Here is a 22336-nt window from a genome sequence, read left to right as displayed (position 1 = left end):
AAGTAAAAATAAGAAAGCAATAAAAAATGCTAGTATTTTCATTGGTCTATTTCAGTTTTCTCTAGAAACAATAAAAAGCTTAATAAAATTCATCCAACCATTTAACATTTAGTGCTCTACCTGAAGCATTTCCACAATCTTGTGGATTAGCATCTGTTTACTTAAAATACTTTAATAATATTATTTTTATTTGTTTTTTTTTCTTGTTGAGAGGAGAAAAATGTCCAAATGCCAGGAGGAAGAAACCTTTGAAGACATAACATTGCACTCAGCAAAGCTTAGAGAGGATGGAACTCGGCTTGGGATTTTAGGAACTTCGCTCAGTTTTAAGAGGAGCTGCTCTCTCTCCGCTGTATGAAGAACAGATATAAAAGAGAGGGAGGGGAGTTTAACAACTTTTCAGTATTTCCTGAATGACAGCTTTATATAAAGTGACCTCATCATCTGTTCTGAGGCACTGTGAAGTATTCCTAGCACACAACATATATCATATACAAATGTAAGGATTACAAACTATTCTAAAGCCAGTTATAGATGGAACGCCTTGGAGAGAGAGCCATGCCATTATTCCTCTAAATTCTTTAAAAAAAAAAGCATTCCTTGGATTATGCATAGCTTGATATCGAAGACTGAATTTTAAAAAATACCATTGGAAAGAAAATACTTTAACCCACAAATTAACAGAACAATGCCATTTTTTATCTTTTATACAAAGATAAGTATAAAAAAAGATCGCGTTTATCTTTTATACAAACTTGGATTTGGAAAACAGCTTCATTTTTTTTTAATCTATAAATCTGGGATAACACTACCTGCTGTATCTTTTCTTTTTTCTTTTTTGTTTCCTCTGATCTATTTTGAAAATGTTTTTCTTCATATCATATTTTTTTTATAATTAAATGACATCTAGGATATATATGCTATTTATCTATTGTAGTCAGGATGAGAAACATCACTCTCTAGAATTATTGGTTTTTCTGTTGTTTTTAACAGCTCCAAGCATGCTGTATCTACTCTTACCTGTTGCAAAGGTGAAATGATATCATGCATGTGAAGAGCTTTGCAAAATGCAAGATAAATGCTAAATAAATGCCAGCTATTATTATTATTATATGGCCAGATTACATTTTTTATATATTATATATAATATTATCTATATTGCCATATATTATTATTATCAAATGGAAAAGAATATACAATTAAAATTAAACTATATCTCAAGGAGATACCATTTCAATATTTTGAACCTAGAAAATGGTTTCTTATCACATCTTATTTATAATGCACACTAATAGCTATTTCTAAATGGAGAAAAATATGTTTAGTAGTTAAAAAGATTAAGGGTATAGATTAGAGGGTGGGGAACCTGCAACCTCAAGGCAACGTGTGGTCCTCTAGGTCCTCAGGGGCAGCCGTTTGAATTTGGGTTCAGTCAAAGGGCCACCTTTGAGGATCTTAGAGGGCCATATGTGGCCTCAAGGCCATAGGTTCCCCACCCCAGGCACAGAGATCTTTCTTTTTGTTGGAATAGGGAACTTTCGGGTCAGGAAACCCCACCCCCCTACTACGGTGAAGTTGGCACCTTTTCTGCAACTTAGAGCCTTAGAGAGATGTTCAGAGCTGAAGGACTGAATGGTTTATTCAAAGTCATGGAACCATTATGTGCCAAAGGCAGAACTTGAACTCAGACCTTCCTGGCTTCAAGGTGAGTTACAGTTTGAAAGGATAATGTAAGAGGAGGAAAAAAGTAAATTTTGAGAAATAGTAGAAATTGTTTTTCTGAAGACAAAGCCCAATTCTTCCATTTTAATATGGGGCTCCAAGAGTCTTGCCTGATCTCAAGACTTGCTTACCCGTTTCACAGTAGGGATCACCATCTTCCAAGTGGAAAACATTGTTTCGAATGGGCTTATTGCAGGCCACACACACAAAACAGGAAACATGCCAAGTCTGTTTCAAAGCATTGATGACTTCCTGTTCCAGAAAGTGCAAAAAAATTTTTAATCACATATGAAAGGAGATGGCCACCTAATCAATACGTAAGAGATTGTTCTGACAGTATTACTGCTATTTGTATGTCCAGACAGGGCCAGTGTAGGATGTTTTGCTTTCCTGGGCAAACAATAATTGTGCCAATGCACTGGTGGAGTAAGAAGTGGTCCAGTCAGGGTTGGGATGTGTTAAAAGAGTCTCTACCCCAGCAAGAAGGGTGGTGGGCACAGAGTTCACTCCTGGTGTGTGCCATTCCCCAATATGTAGTGCCCCATTCTTAATGGGCCATCTTGTGGAACAGGGCAAATGAAGGGATCCCCTTACCTCCTTCTTCACACAAGGACAAACATGGGAACCTTCTATGATCGATGAAAGAATGCATGCATTTTTCACACATACAAATCAAACACTCCAAATAGCTGTTATACTATTTGACCATATCTTATGCTATGAATCTTTTTCCTGAAACTACATATTTCACAAATATCCTTACTTGCACCCTGTTTTATTTCAAACAGTGCTTTGAAACTCTTTAGGAAAGGGTTAGGCACTATCCCTTAACGTCACAGCCAGGAAAAAGATGTCACTGCCACAAAATTGTGTTTTATTTCTCTATATTTCTATATATTATAGGGGAATGGTGTCTCACTTCTAAGCCACTATCTCTTTAACCCCAGACAGGTTATTTAACTTTTCAGAGCCCTGGGAAACACTCTAAAATTGCAAGAAAGGAGCTGACCTGCATGGTAGAGGGACTTTCCTTATCCAATAGTCCCCTAGACCAGGGCTTCTTAAACTTTCTCCCCTGGTGACCTGTTGGCAGCACAAAGTGCGCATGCTTTGTGTTCAGAATCAAGGCTGCAGTGAAGTTGACCAATGTAACATGGGTAACCTCAGATTCATTATGCATTTGATTTTTGATTAATTTAATTAATTTTTGGTCATTGTGCATTCAGAAACCTTTTTACTGTTGCCAGTTTTTTTGAGACGCCACATGGGGAAGCAATCCATACATATAGAAGTGATGCCCTAGATTAATGAAATTAGAGACCCAATCCTTAATCCTGAGGACATAACGTAGTTAGCTTTACAAATATTTAAGATTACACAGTTTAATTCTGATCAAGCTATTTTTGTGATAAAAATGTTTAACTCTTCCTAAAATGGTACTAGGAAATATAGATTCAAACCAATAAGGAACCTTGTAATCAGGACATGAAGACTTGGTAGGTGAATGAAATTATATGTAGGATAGTAGGCTGGATTGCTTTGCTTGGGATCATCTTTAATACCCCATGAAGAACAGAAGCGATGCTCCAAGGTCCCTTTCTTTTGGTCTAGCTCTAATCATTCAGATTCACAGAGAATCAGACTAGAAAAAAATCAGAAGCCGCAAGATTTGCAAGTACAAATATTTATCAAAGCTTAAGGCATCAGCCCTCACCTCTGACACTACTGGACTCCAGGGAAACTTTAGAGATTATAAATCGCAGACTTGCTGATCTAAATTGGTAGAAGGAGTTCGTTATGAAATGCTCCTTACACTAAGGAAATCACAGGTGTAGATCAGGAAAAAAATGGGGGTATTGCTACGAAAAAAGGCAATATATTTTTTCATCTACATTCATTTGTTGTTAAAAAAAAAGGATCAATTTTGATCTGTTCTGCTGATTTTTTAACCTCTTTTTTTTTGTTTTTAAAAATGGAATGGCAATTTAGGGAAGGAACAGGGGAGAGACACTGGGGGAAATAATGGTAAGAAAAAGCTAAAAGACATCAACTTTTATCTAAAAGAAAAGAAAATGACAAAGAAAAGTTAGCTAGTAAGAGTTAACGACACATTATAGTTCTCAGCGTAGCAGACATAGGAGTCAGGAAGTGTAGGTTTGAAAACTGCCTCTAACCCTTAACCACTCCTTTGAATCTTAGTTTCTTTCCTAATAATTTGGGGACAACCCTAAGTGCACTCAAGTGCTTTGTAACACTTAAAAGTCCTATATTAAAAGATGCTATTGTTATTATTATGGCTTGGTTATGGTCATTACGCAAATTGGAGGTAAGGACCAACAAAGCAGTAATTCAGATCTCAAAAGAATGCTGTCAGAAATCTACAACAGAGAATTGCATTTGCTTTTATGCAAACTGGAATAACAGGTCACAGAAATGATCATGGATTCAGAAGGCAAGTCAAACTCCCTCATCTTACAGATGATGCAGTTGAAGAAATGTACCCAAGGTAATGAAGGTAGTAATTATAAGAGCTGGGATTAGAACCCAAGACCTCTTAGACTTCAAGTATGGTCTCCTTTTCACTCTATCAATTTACCTTCCCAGAATGTCCTAAGTCTCCAGGGAAATATTTTCATATGTCTTTTCCCTACATTGCTTCAATAGGTGAGTAAGTAAGGCTCCTGGAAGCTGAGTTATAATGGCTTGGGCTGCATCTTCATAGAGAAGCCCAACACTATTTCTACAGCTACATATAGGACATTTCCTTCTGTCAGAAACCAATTTCGTAGGTATAACTTAGTTGTCTATTTCATTAGGTTTCACAAAACATTAAGTAACCACTAGTCTACTTCCTAGTTAGTGAGATAAGATTATATTTTTTTAAAAGAGTATTATAATTCAGCAAAGGCACAGGAATCTGATTTCTAGGAAGTGTGTTGGAGAAATTCCCATGATACGAAGTTGGTTTCCAGAACAAACAGGCCACTGCGGTTACTTTCTCTTCCAGAAAGACATATACTACTCCATAGGCAACAGGGCAAATGCCCATACTCTGACCTTAAAATCCAGTTTTAAAAACTCCAGAGAAGAAAATAATAACACCTATTTTCTGTAAACCTTGATGAATTCATCTGTCCTCAATTTACTCTTTAGCAAAACGTGTGGTTTTAGCTTTTTCTGTCAAAAGTCTGTTTCCATTACCTACTCAGTCTCATAAAACTGAAGTTATATTTTAAAATATTATTATGTATGTGTAAGAAAAATACATCATTTATATACTTCATATTTTTTGAATGTTTCATGAGGTCCTACGGTTGAACCCTAGCAGGTAGAAAAAAAAATCCTGGTCTTAAAAGAAGGCTGGAATTTAATTAAAACAGTAAAGGTGTCAATGTTGAGAACTATTGTGTGTGTGGTCTGACCAGAATCAACCTAGCCTGCTTCTGTCTTCTTAGGCAAGCAGCATACCAGGAAGGCAGCCCACCCAGGTCCCTGAGAATCCACAGTAAATTATTTTTGCTTGGTGGCCTAACTTCTACCAGCCAAACAGGAAAACAGCAAGATGAAACCACAAGATGAAACTGCCCACCTATCCTCCTGAGTCTTATGAGGCTATATCTGGGGCGCGGGGTGGGGGAGGTGGGAGGGGTCCTTCTGCTCAGTTCTGCCCCTCCTTCACCAGCAACAAGAGCACAAAATGAGAAGGAAAGGACAAGGACACCTCCAAATTGGAATAAACAAAGACATGTTTTTTACTCAGACTTACTCCAAGGATCTTCCTCTGGCAGCGAACACATTCAGGGGCGAAGAATTTCTCATAGCACAACTCACAGTACAGGGCTCCCTTCTCCTCCACAAATCCAATGTAAGCCATGGTGTTTTTGCAGTGGGCACAGTTAAACTCTTCCGGATGCCAGGATTTTCCCAATGCCACTAGGAAAGGTCCTCTGTCAAAAGAAATAATTCTGATTTTCCTCAGAAACATAACATCCATGTTAGTACAGTACTTGGAGGGTTTATAGCAATGTACTTGAGTCTTTACATTTCATATTGGATCTTGGGTAGCACTTTCTTTGGAACCTCAGATTCATGTTTATTTTATACATGGAGAAATAAAAAGGGGAAGTGAATTGCCCATGGATGGGCACATGGCTAATGAGGATAAGAGTGGAGATTCAAACTCAATAGCACTTATGCCAAGTCCAGTCAGATTATACCATGCAGGGCTAATTTATGTCAGCTCTCTCCCAACAACCTTGGGAGGTAGGTGCTACTATTATCCTCATTTTGTGTGTGTTCGTCCTTCATTGCTGAGGAAGACCATGCCATCAGAAAAGTAATGACGTGACTTGCACTTGACTTTGTTTTGAGTGAGTGAGGGCCGTGCAGGTCACCAGCCTCACTTCTCCAGAGCCATCTGTATCCAGTGGCCAGATATTCATCAAGATGACTGGAGATGACCCAGGATGAGGCAGTTGGGGTTAAGTGACTTGCCCAAAGTCACGCAGCTAGTGAGTGTCAAGTGTCTGAGGTGAGATTTGAACTCAGGTCCTCCTGACTCCTGCACTGGTGCTCTATCCACTGCACCATCTAGCTGTCCTTTATCCTCATTTTACAGATGAGGAAAAAGAGGCAAAAAGGGATCAGGTGACTTGGCCAAGATCACATAGCAAGTTGATGCCATCAATGTCATAGTGTGGAATGATGAGCACAAGAACAGAGTTCAAGCCCTGACTTTGCCAAAAGGACTATATGATTCTAAACAACTCACTCTGTGGCTGACTGATTTTTCCCTTTCCTCAAATTTTCTCAAAACCATTATTCCTCAGCTTTGTTAAACACAATCATCCTGTTGCAAAATGAACACTTAAACCCTAAAGGACACACACTACATTAACTACTCTGATGTATTATGGTTTATTCCTACTCACTATGAAAGGGGGTTTAATTCAATTTAAAAATAAATGTTCTTTGCTGCACATTAGTTTGGAAGGAACAAATGTTTAAAGTAGATTTTATTCCATTAGACATGATATAGTCACAAACTGATAAGATGGGTTCAGCTTGCTTAATAAGAATCCATTAGATAGCCATATCTTGGCATCAGGAGCACAGGGCATCAGGATGGATGAACCACTGTAGGCCTCTATGTAATGCACTTTTCCTGCAGCTAGAACATAGTATCTTGCGCTGATGAAGGGCCTCTATCTCCAAGGTACTTCTAAATTTATTATGTAATTTGTCCATACAACATTCCTGTGAGATAGACCAGGTCAGTTATCATGAGCCTGATTTTATAGGCAAGGAGACCAAACAGAGGTCAAATGATCTGCTCATCATCAAAGTCCTCGGTGGCTGAATCAGAGCCTGATAGCCCCCTACTGTATCCACGTAGGTTATACTATCTTTGAACTTCACACTGACAATTAGAATTGACTTAACGACCACAGTTGGGGGAGGGGGTGTTGGACAGGTTGTACAGTTATCCCTGTATCTCATAGGGGTTAGGGCCATGGTGCTCCTGTGATCTCAAAAATCTGTGTAAAATTTTTTTGACCTTTTCTTCATACCAGAGAAGAAGTATGAATTCCTGTGATATTAAAAATAAAATATGTTGATATTATACAATTCTATACATATCTTTTATATATTTCTCAGTTCCTAAACTTTTTTTCTGTGTCATTTGCTGTCCTTTGCAAAGCCCCCCCAAATTCCCATTTAATTTCTTATGCCAACACACAATATATCAAAACCTTAATAAGGAAAGTCATGGTATGGAAGGGATAATTGCAAGCATTAGACACTTGATGACTTAGTGGCCCAGACACAGAAATCAATATTAAGATTTTGTGACATCTCATTTGGGGTTTAGAAAGTAACATTACTCCCTTTCTTTAAAAAGAACCAAGCTCTTCTGACCCTGCTCTCTACCCCAATATCCTTGGGAAGATGAAATGGTATAATGTTTAAATGTAAGACTTAGAAAACATATAGGATTGAAATCTCACAAAAGTGGGATGAAGAAATTCATCTTAAAGGGGAAGATGCAGAAATCCTCGCTTCCACCAAAGTTACTGCTGACTTAGAAAGTTACACTAAATAAAACTCCATTTCATTAGAATTCATCGCTGGGGCAGTCTAACTGATTCCTCTCATTCTGATTAGTGGGAAAAGATCTTCAGAGGGAGTGGAAGTAAATAGTTTTGTGAAAACTGCTACTGAGCCTTTAAGAAATAATTTTCAAATGCCCTTACCTGCACCCTGACTCCAGATTCCTGCAGGCCTGGCTTCGGTGCCCACAGTGACCTGCCCTGATGTCCTCCAGCCTCCCAGTATGGGTACCTTCCCCATCAGGGCTCTTTCAGTTATGTATAGATTAACTAATCCAACCCCATCCACGTAAGAGAGTGCTCTCCTCTCCACCATGTCAGCACTGACTAATTTACAGCCTCATTAACAGAGTACTGACACTGCAGAAGTTCATATAATTCCAGATAGGATTAAGTTTCCCTTTGCCTGCACAAGAATAATAGGATTGGATATCTACAAAGTGTAAGAAGGGATTCAACTACTTCCAACAATGAATGTTGTGCACCCTCTGACTTTTCAATTAACTACTTGTTGATTGATAGATGCAGGGAGGGGAAGGAGTTGCAACATCTGGTTCAGTGTACTGGTAAGTATGGCTGAAACCATAGAAGCAAACTTTTTACAATGGCAACCTTCCCCCCCCCCTTCCCATCCTTTAATAACAATGATAAAAATGGCAGGCAGGGCAGAAATGCCAGGGAAAGAATATAGTGAAATAGCAAAGGTGCAGAAGAAGGAAATGGGATACAGCAGAAAGTATGCGTACTTTTAAAAAAAATCATCCACTACTGATTCATAGGAGAAGAAGAATGATTTAGGTCTGAGGGAGTAAGGAACAAAGGACATTCTCCTTGTCCCCTTTAAAAATAAAAAGCCCAAACTTAAAGAACATAAAATAAACATAAGTTTTAAAAATATATAAAAGTTCTATTTAATTAATATAAAAATAATATCCTTCCGTTCAATATACTGGTTCATATCCAACACCGTCCTCCTATCTGCATACACAGGAAGGTGGAAGGGAGTGAAAGATGGGAGGCCCCTAGCCCTTTTCACCCTCATATTAACTTCAACTGGTCTAGAGGCAAATACCCAAAATGAGGTCATTCTTCTTTCTTCTGGTGTGAAAATATCAGGATTTCCAAAACTGTCATTTATGATTTCCAAAAAGTCGGAGATGTTATTCCATAGAGGAATATCATTCCTTTGTAACCTTCTCAAACAGGAAATTTAAAGTTTTTGTCCTTTCAAAATAAGAGTGAATTTCAGAAATATTTACATTTCCAAACTTGGGGTAGGAAGCAAAATACTTTTCAGAGACTGTACAGGAAAATATTGTTAATATTTCAATCTAGAGTGTTACATTTAAAAAAAAAATTCAAGTAAAGATTTATACTGAAATGGGCTCCCTTCTCAACTCTGACTCTTAGAATCCCTAGTTCAAAACTACATAATTACCAGCTTCTGGAAGCTTTTTCCTAATTCTCCCCAGTAGGCAGCACCTTTGCCATTACCTTGCATTTTTTGGTATATATGTATTCTGTGTACTTATATATGGATACGTCTCCCCCAGTAGAATGTCTGTCCCTGTGGAACCTCCTTGAAGGCAGGGGTTGTCTCATTTTGTTTAGTTCCTGGCACACGTTTGTTTAGTCGTTTTAGCCACGTCTGACTCTTCCTGACTTCAGTTTTTGGATTTGTCTTGGCAGAAATACTTGAGTTATTTGCCATTTCCTTCTCCAGCCCATTTTACAGATGAGAAACTGAATCGAACAGGGTGAAGTGACTTGCCCAGGGTCGCACGGCTAGTAAGTTGAACTTAAGAAGATGAGTCTTCCTGACTCCAAGCTCTATCTACTGCACCACCTAGGTGCCCTTAGTGGGGGTTAAATGAATGCTTGTTTATTCATTGGATGGGGAAAGAGAAGAGTATGAGCCATGCACAGAACAGAGAGATAAAGACAGAAAGAAATTGAGATAGAGGGGGGAGGGAATGAGATGCAAAAGCACAACATATAGGCAAAAAAAGACAAATATACTTTTTGTTGAAATTTTTTTAAAAACCACATTGGTTATAGAAAGTATTTTACTTCCACCCAAAGCTGGAAATGTTAGGGATAGCTAAAATTCATCCTTCTTTATTTTCAAAGGACAAAATCTTTACTTTCCAGTTTGGGAAGGTGAAGCAAATTACAAAGAAAAAATATATTTCCATGGGATCACACCTCTGCCTTTTAGGAAATTACAAATGACAACTTTGGAAATGTTTGCATTTTCACAACAAAAAGAAAAATTTATGCCTCATCTTTTGGCATTTACCTCCAAGCCAGATGAAATTAATATAGGAGGCAAAGGATCTTGGGATTAAAAAGCCTTTCTCTATGCCCAGAGTTCCTTCTCCTCTACCACCCCCTGCCCAATTTGCTTCTGTATGCCTTTGTTGATTATAGCGATGCCTAGAAAACATCCAGAATTAGTCAAATGATTTATTTTAAAGCACTTCTGTGAAATCAATCAGCCACATTGTTTTCTTAGTACTTAGACCAAATAGATGACTGAATTGAATGAATTTTTTACTTTTGCTCTGGTGTCCCCTAGATCCATGGTAAGCTTCATGGGAACAGAGGTCAGGTTAAAAAAACAAAAAGCATAGCATATGTAAAAAGAAATCAAAGTTTATTGACGTTCCAGTTTTCCTTTCTCTCATAAAACTATAAAGAAGTTAAGCTGGAGCATCGCTGGTAATGGTGTATAATGTTCAATAGATTTTAATGAAGTTACATTCTACAGCCAAGGAAATAATTTTTCATTTGGACCCAACTCCCCAGATACAAGCAAATGTATTTCAGTAGCACTTCATATTTATTTGTATCTATATTGTATTTCCTACCCACATAATTTGACTTACTAAATTTTATCTCTTATATTCTCAATCTCTCTGCTGTTTCAATCTGTCCTCCCAAGAGCTGTCATTTTTAGTCTTAAAATACAGTTCTCAACCAGGTTTCTTTGCTCAAAACTCTGCAGGGGAGCTCTATTGTCTGTAGGAGCATTTTCAGCCCTCCCCCACCTGGTTTCCATCTTTTACTATAACTTGCTTCCTTCAAGGTTCAGCTTGGGTGACATTCCTACATGACACTTTCCTTAATACCCCCTTGAAATAACTCTATTATTTATTTATTGCAAACATATGGTATTCCCTCCTCATACCTCTCAAGTATCAGATTATGGAGATAAGAGTTTATTAAAGCTAACAGTGAATCTAGGCACTAATTTGGTATAAGAAGGGATGACCCTACTGTAACAGTAAGATTAAAAAAGTCTCAGTAGGTTTCTCTTCTAAAACAATCCAATACCTGCACACACACACACACACACACACACAAAAACCCAAACAAAAATAAACAAAAACCTTCCACAGCAAATAAAACCAAAAAACCAGCTATGTGACAATTCTATGCAGTACGACTCAGGAGAAACCTTTTTTATTATGTCAAGAAAAAAAAAGAACCATCTAATAGAATATCACATGCAAAAAAATAAAAAAAGGGGTCAGATTTGGGGGACCTAAGTGTATATTTTAAGGAGGCAACCAGTTTAGGACCAAAACTTGGGCGGTTGAATCTTTGAAGATCTCAAAAACACTATTTTTATGGCTTCCTCAGAAAATTAATTTTGCTTTGCTCCCTGAAGTGCATGATTTTGAAATCCTCATTAAATATTAATGATTAACAGTATATATTAAAGCATCATTAAATGCAGCAACAATTTTCAGTTTGCCAGCCCCTAGTAGGGTAGGTTATAGTTGTAGAGAAGGTGTGTGAGAGAATATCCCTTGAGCCAACCTGGATTTTTGTCTAAGAAATGCTGACTCGAAGGTTTGTGTACCATCATTATGTTCTTATGAACTCTGAACCTACCATAATCTTCTCAAAGTGCTGTAAGGTCTGAGAGGACCAGGAGACTGTGGTCTATTAATTAGTGTTATGTGATCCTGACAAGAGCTAATCTTCCTTCCTAAAATCTCCTAAGTACATCAAACTTTGATGTTCAACAGAGAGCAAATTCTTAGCTATGGATAGAGATCAGCTAAATGTAATAGATCATGAGAGAGCAATCCAGGCGTTTCCTAGATATTTACTAATTATGTATGTGTGAAAATTACCTTCTGGACATGTCTTAAATTTTAAAGCAAATATGAAGTAATTTCAATGACTTTTCTTCCTTTCTCACTAAATGAGTTTCACCGAAGTAGAGGCTAGCTAACATAATACAATACGTATTTTGTGACAACAAACTAATTTGATTTTTTGTCAAAAGAACTAGTTAGTATACATATAATACCACTGACAATTTGATACCTTTTCCTCCTTAACAGGTGTTCCTTCTCCAGGTCTTTTGTTGTAAAGAGTATTTTAGCTTTTCCAATGACATGTAAAGATAGCCTTCAACATTCATTTTTATAAGATTTTGAGTTCCAAATTTTTCTCTCTCCCTCCCCAAGACAGCAGGCGATCTGATAAAGGTTATACATGTACAGTCATGGAAACATAGTTCCACATTAGTCATGTTGTAAAAGAAGAAACAGAACAAAAAGGAAAAGCCCCCCAAAACAAAAAAAGTGAACATAATATGCTTTGATCAGCATTCAGACTCCCTAGTTCTTTCTCTGGATGCTTTCCAGGTCTTTTGTAACCGAGCACTAAAACCCATGTAAGCAGAACAAAAAAATGTCTCAAGTCTTAAATGTGCCCCTGAAAAAGTGATTTTATTTCACAGAAAACACAAAATGATGGCAGTGTGTACAAATAAAAAGGCTGAAAACCCCTGCTAGGTCTACAGTATCATTCACTGAGACAAATCAGTGCTCCAATGACTTTTTTTAATACCCTAATTTAAAAGTAAAGTTGCAAACAAAAACCAAACCTAAAGTAGTAACAAAATTTAATAGCTGTTAACTCTTCTTCGCAGTATAAAATGCCTCTCCCTAGGGTCTAGACTCTCCCTTGTTCCCTGCCCCAGCTGTCATTGTGGTCTCATCCTGGACCTTAACAGTTTTGGGTCCAAGCATACACTGTCTTTCTCCAACTTAGGGCAAAACCATAGCAGGGTTTGGGATGGATCATAAAGGATTAAGAACTTTAACTTTGGGCTCTCTATTCTGTTAGAGCCTTTTCTTTGTTCCAAATTTTCAGACATTGAAATAAATCTGCAAAATTAACTTTTCTTTATTTTAACTATACGTTGTATATGTGCCTGTCTATGAAGGTTAGTCTATTTGCAGTTTCATGTGCCAATCACCTTTTTTAGAAATTATACTATGTTAAGGAAATGCTTGTTTTATTCCATAAATTAAAATTTTAATAAATTAAACAATTAAAAAGAAAAGAAAGTCTATCATCAAAGATCTCTGGGAATGCAAGCATATATACTTCTGTGAAGTTTGGATTCAGTCAAAGGGCCATACTTGAGCAACTAAAGGGCCACATGTGGCCTGGAGGTTGCAGGCTTCCCCACCCCTGGAAGGTATCACAGAAGAAGGAGGGACTGTGTTTAAGTCACACCCCTGACACTTACTAGGCATATGCCCCTGGGCAAATCACTTGGGTATTCAGTATCTCAAGCAACTCTCTGAAGCAATAAATGGAAGAAAAGATGCCAACCTGCATGGGTAGAGGGAGTTTCTTCAATAGGAAATCAATTTGATCTTATTAACCAATGAAACCATAGGTTCTATCCAAAGAAATCCCTTATTCCTCAAATAAGGAAAAGAGTAGGTCTTCATTACAAAAAGGCTGCAGTGCCCTTGCAGGCCAGGTTATATCCAAATGACTTCCTTGACATTCAAGAACTTGGCCCCATCTCTATTTCCAATCTTATCACTCAGATGTTACTAACATGAAATCTCTCTTCCAGTTGGTAAAATAGTCCTGACATGGAGAAATAGTCCAGGACTTTTCAGTATTATCATGATCTGTTATAACAAGTTTATCCCAGTTATTATCTAAAGCTAAAACCATTCTTGACATGTTAAAGGATGTTCATAAAAATGAATACAAACCTGATGACCTGGTTACACTGGGCACACATCGGAGTACGTTTGCCTGCTGGAATGTGCTCGGCTCTCTGCACATAAGTGTCTTGTTCATTTAGTTGAGGCTGGGCTGGGCTGGTTGGTGCAGTTGCTCCAGATGGAGTAATATTGTTTGAGATTCTTCCAGTTGATGGAACTAAGGATAAAAATTGAGAAAATACCATTAGGAAAATCTTGTTCAGTATTTTACATTAACACCCACAAACAAAAAACCAAAAATATAAATAAAGATGAGTGTAGGGTTCCTTCCTTCCTTCCTTTCCTTCCTCTCTCTTTCTCTCTCCTGAAGCCCCTTATGATAGCCAAACATGTGCATAAGTGAGCCCATGAACTCTGCAAATTTTTCTGAATTCAGCTGTGTATGTATTCGTCCTTTGCCGAAGAAGACCACACCATCAGAGAAACAATGACATGACTTGCACTTGACTTTGTTTTGAGTGAGGGAGGGCTGTGCAAGGTCACCAGCCTCACTTCTCCTCCAGAGTCATCTGAATCCAGTGACTAGATATTCATCAGAATGACTGGAGATGACCCAGGATGAGGCAATTGGGGTTAAGTGACTTGCCCAAGGTCACACAGCTAGTGAGTGTCAAGTGTCTGGGGTGAGATTTGAACTCAGGTCTTCCTGACTCCTGCACTGGTGCTCCATCCACTGCACCACCTAGCTGCCCCTGAATTCAGCTAAGTCTATGAAAGAAGGCCTTTTTCTATCTCTGATAGAACAGACCCAGTAAATTCACAAAGTCGGCCATGGCATAAAAGCAGACTCGTTTCCCACCCACCTTCTAACATGACTGTTTTTCTTTTTCCTTTGCCCCCATCAACATACTGTAATATTTAAAAATCCCAAAGTATAGGTCTAGAAGCAGAGATAAGAGATCACATCTTTGCTTCCATGTCAATCACTGACCTAGAATCCTAGGTAGCAAGAAAAAAGATGATAAAATATCACTGATTCAAGTTCTACATGAGACATTTCCTGCATCAATACACACAGCTCGAAAATCACCTCTGGTGCTCCTCCCTGAACACTTGAAGCATCCCCTGTCCTCGAGCCCTCCTGAGGACCAAGTTCCAAGATTTTATTTATATAACTTGAATTTTGTATATAAGCAATAATATACCACAAGGAAGTAAAAGAAATAAACGAACTGATCAATTCTCCTTTTCAATTAAAAAAAAAATCTCCCAATCAGGAAGACAGCATTAATTTAGCATCTCAAAGGTAGCATTAAATGTTATCCACTATTTGGAAGATAGTCTGAGATTTGTGGTTATATGGCTTTGATTAAAAGAAACTCAAAACTCCAGATTTTGCAGCCAAAAAAGCCTTGGAAATCATGTAGTTCACTGTTCTTTATTCAAGAAGAAAAGCTGATATTCTAGTTTTGCAGATGAATGCAAATTGTGGGATTCAGCATTTGAGTGACTTTAATATTTTGTGGGATGAGAACTCAAAGCCAAGTCTTCCCTCCTAAATATAGTTTTCTTTCTGCTCTGCATACAAAGATCTATTTATAAAATGTTATTATAATTATCTGTGTACAAATCTTAGCTTTCTAATGATCAAAAATTCCTGGAGGGCAGAGACTGTATTACTTTTCATATGTGCATCCCCAGCAGTTAACACAGTGTCTTGTGCATTATAAATATGTTGAATCTAATCAAATCCATGATGGCATCACTGTATTGACCGTGATGACTGGCAGTTATCAAAAAGGGATTAAATTATGCTCAGTTTATTCTTGTAATAACTTTTTGCTGTATTGATAATATGCTGGTCTGGGGGGAGAAAATTACCTAAATCCTGGGAGCAAACACATCAGAAAGTTAGAAAGCTTGCCAGATGCATAAAGTTTTTTACTTCTTCAAAAAATAGCAGCATGAAAAAATCCACATATTTTAGACTACTTCACTGATACTGATGGGTACTTCTAATGACCATATGCTTCTCCTTGAAACAAAGCCCCACTTTCAAGCAATAACTGAGGAACACTGTATATACTCAACTAGTACTCATGATACATGAAGAGACATACAAAAGGACCTACAGGGTGACATGGACATGAGTCATACAGCATTAGATGGTGCCAGTGGGTTGGAATTTGTATCTTGGAAAAAATAGCTCTGTCAGTGAGACAAGAGATCCACTGAAATGTCAGAGATATTTGGCAAACTTACAGAAGGTTAATGTCAAAGTCACTAAATTGAAGGTATATCCAATGGGGATTATTGAGAACTGGGATTCAATCTTTACCTTTGTATGCCTAGCAAATAACACAGTGTTTGGCACATAGAGGCATTTATTGAATGATCCTTGATTGACTGTAGTTTTAGTATGGAGGAGAAAGGAAACATAAAGGAGGTGGAAAAGAAAAGAAGAGAAAAAGATCAAAAACAAACATTTCCTTTTCTGTATTGGATTGAAGGTACTGGTGAACAAAATTCAGTTAGTCATTTCCATGCCACCTGTATTAGATATGCCCTAAGTCATCTGTCCATGCTCACTTAGTCCATCAAATATGAATACATTCTTCCATCAGTTTGTGCTGAAATTTCAGATTTGTTCCTCTCTTATGCAGTTCCAGTGATTATCCAAGATCAAAATCCATGAGGCAATTTACAAAAGCCTCAAAAGACAGCAAACGGGCAAGGAGCTTAACCCAAAATGAAAGAAGAGGAAGACTGCCTTTCTGAAATTGCAAAATTCCTTTAATGACCTATAACTTTTTCCTTTTTAATATCCATATTCTGCTGATATGACAAGGCTACAAAAGTCATGAAATAATAATCTTTGAAGAAATAAAAATAATTATCTCTTCAAGGTCAATGGAGAGGTACATAGTAGGAGTGAACACTAGAAAAGAAGGAAATACAAGGAAGAACTAGAATAAAGGATACTGTCAAAGAAATGTATGGATCATTGGGCAAAAAAAAAAAGATAAAAAAAGAAGTGAGAGATAGTGTGTTCCATTGATAGCTCAGCAGTGTCAGAGGTAAGCTAGACAGGCTCCTTGGTGAGTGAACCTCCAAGTGTAAATTTGCGGGAAAACATGGACACCTTAAACCAAGTAGCATGACTACTGTAACTAGCTGAAAATAAACAACTGGTTCACAACAGAAATGAATGATGATTATGATACCATGAATTAAAATTCATTTTAAAGGAAAATTATGCAAATAAGTACCCCCTACACAATACAATCAATTCCCTGAGCTGCCACATTTTACAAACCACTTGTGGAATCTTTATTATAACACTGGGAAGTATGTAGTTCAAGTTTTATTATTTCTGTTTTCAATATGAAGAAACAAGTTTGGAACGATTCAGTGACTTGTCCAGGTTGACAGAGCCAGTGAGTGGCAGAATAAGAATTCAAAATAGAGGTTAATTTATTCATAAATATTCATAATAAAACATTTTATTTACAATAAAATATTTGTTAGAAAAATCTATACATAAAATTCAGTCATCCATTTAATTAATTGATCGATTGATTTATGCATTCATTCATTTTTTTCATTCATTCAGTTATTTATTCATTGTGGGTTTATGAATCTGATTCTGTCAGGAAGTCAAGGAGTTGCTGCTAAATTCCTTCTCTTTGTGTTTTCTCTTCCTTATCTTGCCATTTCCAGTTCTGGCATACTGTACTTAAGAACTGTTTTTCTCAGCAAAGGTAGGTTTAGCAGCTTAAATTCTTACTTAAATGGGTTTTCAAAACATCTGTATCAAATTATTTTAGTTTTTTGTTAAAAAAAAGTATTTTCCCAAATAATGTCTCTCTATACAAATTGTCTTAACCATTTTCAACAAATAGAGTGGTTGTTTAAAACTATGACCTAATAGTATGAAACAGGATTTGTCACTCTGGGGAAGGAGGGGGCAGCTTTGGGGTTTGTGGTTAACACGATCATCATTCCAGCATCCTACAAATGTTCAAGCCTGAATCTATATTGTAGTTCAGACTTCATATCTGTTTTACTCCTACTGATTCTGAACTCAAAACAAAACAAAATGCCATCGCATGACTGAGAATGGAGAGTAATATGGAAAAGCCTGGCATCTTTTATCCTTAATGTGAAAATAACGTGTGAACAGAAATGGATGTTTCTGAAGAGTAACTCCGAGCAAATGAATCCAAGCCAAAATAGGCACCAGGGCATCAGAGATTTAGAGTTATAAAGGACTCCAGAAGATGCCAGATATAATCTTCTAATATTACAGATGAAGAAACTGAGACAGAATGGTAAAATGCTTTGCCCAGACTCACAGTTGACAAATGTCTAGGTCAGGATCTGAACTCAACCCTTCTTGACTTTGGGCAGCAAGGTGGCACAGTGAACAATTTGGTGAGTTCAAATCCAATCTCACATACTTACTAGCTGTGTGACCCTGTTTGCCTCAGTTTCCTCATCTGTAAAATAGGCTGGAGAATGCAATGGCAAACCACTTCAGTATCTTTGCCAAAAAGAGAAAACAAAACAACTCAAATGCAGTCACTGCTAAAGTGACTGAACAATAACTTCTTGACTCTGTCCTATCCATTAGGAAGATGGCAGTTTCTAACCATGACACAATTACCCTCCTCTATGATATGAAAATAACTAGCACAACTGCAAAAAAGCTATTAAAAATAACACCGAAGCTAATGTAGTCGTATGTAAATAAAAGGGCTAGTTCACAGTAAGTTTCTGATCTTTTTAATAGATAAAAGTTTGCAATCTAACATCCCAAGAAATACATTTTCAAAAGGATGGAGGACATTCCTAAACATACTGGAATTTTTCACTTCAACATGTTTGAGCACTTTGATGTTTAAAAAAGGCGGGGAGCTGGGAGGAGAGGCAGGATGAGAGACGTCTTCTCTTTCCTGCAGACTTCACAAACAGATGGCAGGCTAAAGTAGAGTCTGAACATTTTATTTATCTAGTTCATTATGTGGAAAGCATATGTAGCAGCACATGATTCATGATACAAGTATGAAATGACACATAGCAGAAATGGACAGGGTTTACAGTGGCCAAATGGCAGATTTGGGGCCAAGTACAGAGCTTTGTTTGGGGGGGGGGGGGGAGTAGTGTAATTTATTCAGTAATCCAAGATTTTCTTTAATTTCTGTGATTAAAAGTTGAATCGGCCTGATTAAACCATTATCATTTCTCAAATGGCCAAGAGAATGTTGGTATGTAGGCCATGAAGAATTGGAACAGGTGCAACCAAGGCCAAATATCAAAAATTTCTGCAACTTCAGAAGGTTTGTTTCTTCTACTGGCAACTAACCTTTCAACTCTAAGAGCATAGATTAAATTGGATGTAGAGTGTCTTAATTAAAGTGAGTCCAGGGGGCTGAGTTTGTTTCAATTCTATGTATTTCAATGCCTCATATCACATAGCATCCATGATTTAGCAGATCAGATCTTGCAATTAAATGCTCTGGCATTACACACAGCAGTCTGGTAAGAACTATGAGGAGCAACCTTGTATCTTCCCAGTTCAAAAAATTGGGGCCAATTTTTACTAACTTGTACTTACTCTCAACCTACAAAGCCAAATGAATGACTTTACTTATTACAACACACATGGCAGCTCTCTAAACAGGGACAACAGCATAGAAATTTACTTCAAAGACATAGAGATTGTTTCTTTATCTCCCCATTGGGATAACTAGGTGGCACAGTGGATAGAGTGCTGGGCTTGAAGTCATGAAGACCCAAGTTCAAATCCAGTCTCAGATACTTACTTACTAGCTGTGTGACCTTGGCAAGTTACTTAACCTCTGTTTGCCTCAGTTTCCTCAACTGTAAGGTGGGGACCCTAGAGAACTAAATGGCGAATCTCTCTAGTATCTTTGCCAAGAAAATCCCATAAAAATGAAGCCATGCAGAGTCAGACATGACTATATGACAACAACCACCACCACCTCCCCATTTCTTTTCAAGGCATCAATATTCTTCCAGCTACCAACTTTGAAATTTCTGAATTATCTCCAACTCTTCATTTTCTCCAAGTTACCTCTACCCAACACCAAATCATTTTAAAAGTCTGGTAGACTCTCTCTCCACAATACAGTTCATGTTCAACTCCTCCTCGTTACTCACATAATCTAGTTTAGACCCTTATCATCTCTTGCCTGCAACATTCTAAGAGCCTCCTAAATGGTTTCCAGTTTTCTACCCTTTCTAATACATTCTCCTGCTATCAAAATATGTTCCCTAAAAAGCATCTAACAATGTCACTCTCTTGGTCAAGAATCTCAAGTGGTTCCCTATGGCAAAAACACAAAGTCATTAGAGATTCAAAATTAAATGCACAGGAATAAAAACTAGACCTAACTTCATTGGTATAGGGCATTCTCTGGTGAGGAAATTTTCTCCCAATCCGGGTATGCACCCTTTCTGCAAACTTATAGTCTCAGAGAGTTCCTTAGAGCTCTGGGAGTTTAAATGACCCGCCCAAATACTCACAAGCCAGTAGATGTCAGAAGTGGGACCTTAGTACTTCTGACTCCCAGGCTGCCTCTATATCTACTATAATATGCGTCTCAAAAATATAAAACGCTTCATGAGTTTTGCCCCTTGTGCAGGGGTAATGCTAAGCATTTCATTCCAAGTTTGGAATATATACTGCCACATATATTAAATCTTAATCCAGTGTACCTTTTTTCAGAGCTATTTTACATTTAATAATGTTAATTTAATTATTTAATTTACATTTATATGAATCCATTTTTCATATTTACAGTGAAAAGAAAAACTTCATGTATCAATGGCCAGAGATAAATGGTGGGCTTATGTAATGTTATGAGATTTATGTTAATGAAAGATCTTCCCTGCCCATTAATGGGCCTCAGATTAGGGGAGGCTTGTTTTGTAGGAAGGGCCACACCTTTTGTTAATTGCTAATGAGGCACTGGGTCAGGAAGATCTTGCCCTCTGGCTCTGAAAAGTATGTATGTACTCTGAGGTGAGGTTTTGCTTTGGAGCTTACTCTTTGGAAGAAGGTTCCTGTGCTAGATAAGACTCTGGAAACCTGTTAAGGAGCCTTCCTCCCCCTTTGAAAACCCAGATGTTAGTGCTTCTCTCTCTGGTAACTATGTACGTATGTAATGGTCAGACAGTTGGATCTGTCTGTTGATCTGTGATGTAAGTATTGCTTATGGTCAGGCAGTTAGAAGCCCTGTCTGTTGGTCTTTATTTCTCTCCTTGTATTTTCTCTGTGGGCGAATGTAATTAAAGTAGATTGTTGACTCCTCAAAAGTTGCTTTTCTTTTAGAAAAGCCGATCTAAGAACCTGTGCAGGGCCCTCCTGTGTATGCCAGGGTGCTTGCTGCTACAGTTTATAGAAGGAGAATATGATCTGGTATATTTTTTCACATGAAATGGATAATTTGTAATTTTTTCATTTTTTAAGATACTGCCCCTTTCAGATTTGGGCAATTTTGGACAATTTTGGGATATAGAAACAGGGGCAGTTTTGAGAATAAAACACTGAAGAAAGCAGATCAGCGGTGAATATAAAGTCACATTACTCAGAATAAATATGGCAAGAAAATCCTGTTTCCTAACAGTTAATTTGAATATAACATGAGCTGTGTGACTCAAGTCACACTATTAGTAATACATGTCTGAGGCAGGATTTGAAGGTAATAATAGGTGAGAAACTGTAATTCTTAGAAGTGTTGGTGAATGTGGCATACAAGTAAATTACCTAGTTATGGCATAAATGACAAAAATGTATTTTTATTTGTTTCCATGAGTTAGATGAGTTTCCTCATTGAAGAGATACAGTGAGGAAACTCATCTATCTCATGGCAATGAAGAAAATAATATATTTATAGAAGAGCTCAGACATAGCAGCTGATCTCAAGTGATGCTTCTGGTTGGATCTGGGAAGAAATCTCAGAGGCTGCACTGCCAGCTATTACTTGAAAGATCTGACTGGATGAACATGGAACATGAACATGGAAAAGCTCTGCAGATTCCAGGTCAAGGGTTTCTTCTTTTGCTGAAAGAGCATAATACTACCTAGGCAGCCTGGAAGGGGAGAGGTCAGAGTAGATCAGCCAGCAGAGAATCAGTGATTTGTTGTAGAAATTACCTGAGAATGACAAAGAACCAGTCCCCTAGTCTAGAGATGGGAGTTGCCTCCGGTATATGTATCTCCTACACTCTTGCTGCTTGTCCTTCGTTCTAGAAGAGGACCATGACATCAGGAAGGTGATGCCACAAATTGGATTCAAGTGAGGGGGCTTTCTGCTCTGGAGCCATCTGGGTCCAGTGGCAAGATATAGATTAGGAAAACTGGAGATGGTCCCACATCTCCCAAGCATTTGCCTCTCTACCATTCTATAAGTGTATGGTCACGCCCCCCACAGTGTTGGATACAACACTATGTCCCAGGCTTGTGGGTAGAACTATTCTTTGGCA

General features: G+C 37.7%; 1 protein-coding gene across 11 annotated transcripts in view; it reads right to left on the bottom strand.

Annotated features, from left to right (window-relative positions):
• Positions 1-22336, bottom strand: part of PDLIM5 (PDZ and LIM domain 5) — a 215764-nt gene that overhangs the window by 12568 nt on the left and 180860 nt on the right. For all 11 annotated transcript variants that reach the window (XM_072624993.1, XM_072624989.1, XM_072624997.1 and 8 more), the window contains 3 exons: positions 13874-14042; positions 5489-5669; positions 1854-1974 (listed from right to left, as the gene is read on the bottom strand). In XM_072624993.1, coding sequence (XP_072481094.1) covers positions 1854-1974; positions 5489-5669; positions 13874-14042 — 471 coding nt within the window. The remainder of the gene's footprint in view (positions 1-1853; positions 1975-5488; positions 5670-13873; positions 14043-22336) is intronic.

Source organism: Notamacropus eugenii, chromosome 7 (genome assembly GCF_028372415.1).
Source record: "Notamacropus eugenii isolate mMacEug1 chromosome 7, mMacEug1.pri_v2, whole genome shotgun sequence".
Classification (NCBI taxonomy): Eukaryota; Metazoa; Chordata; class Mammalia; order Diprotodontia; family Macropodidae; genus Notamacropus; species Notamacropus eugenii.
Note: the sequence above shows the minus strand (reverse complement) of the source record. Positions and strands in the feature narration are given on the sequence as shown.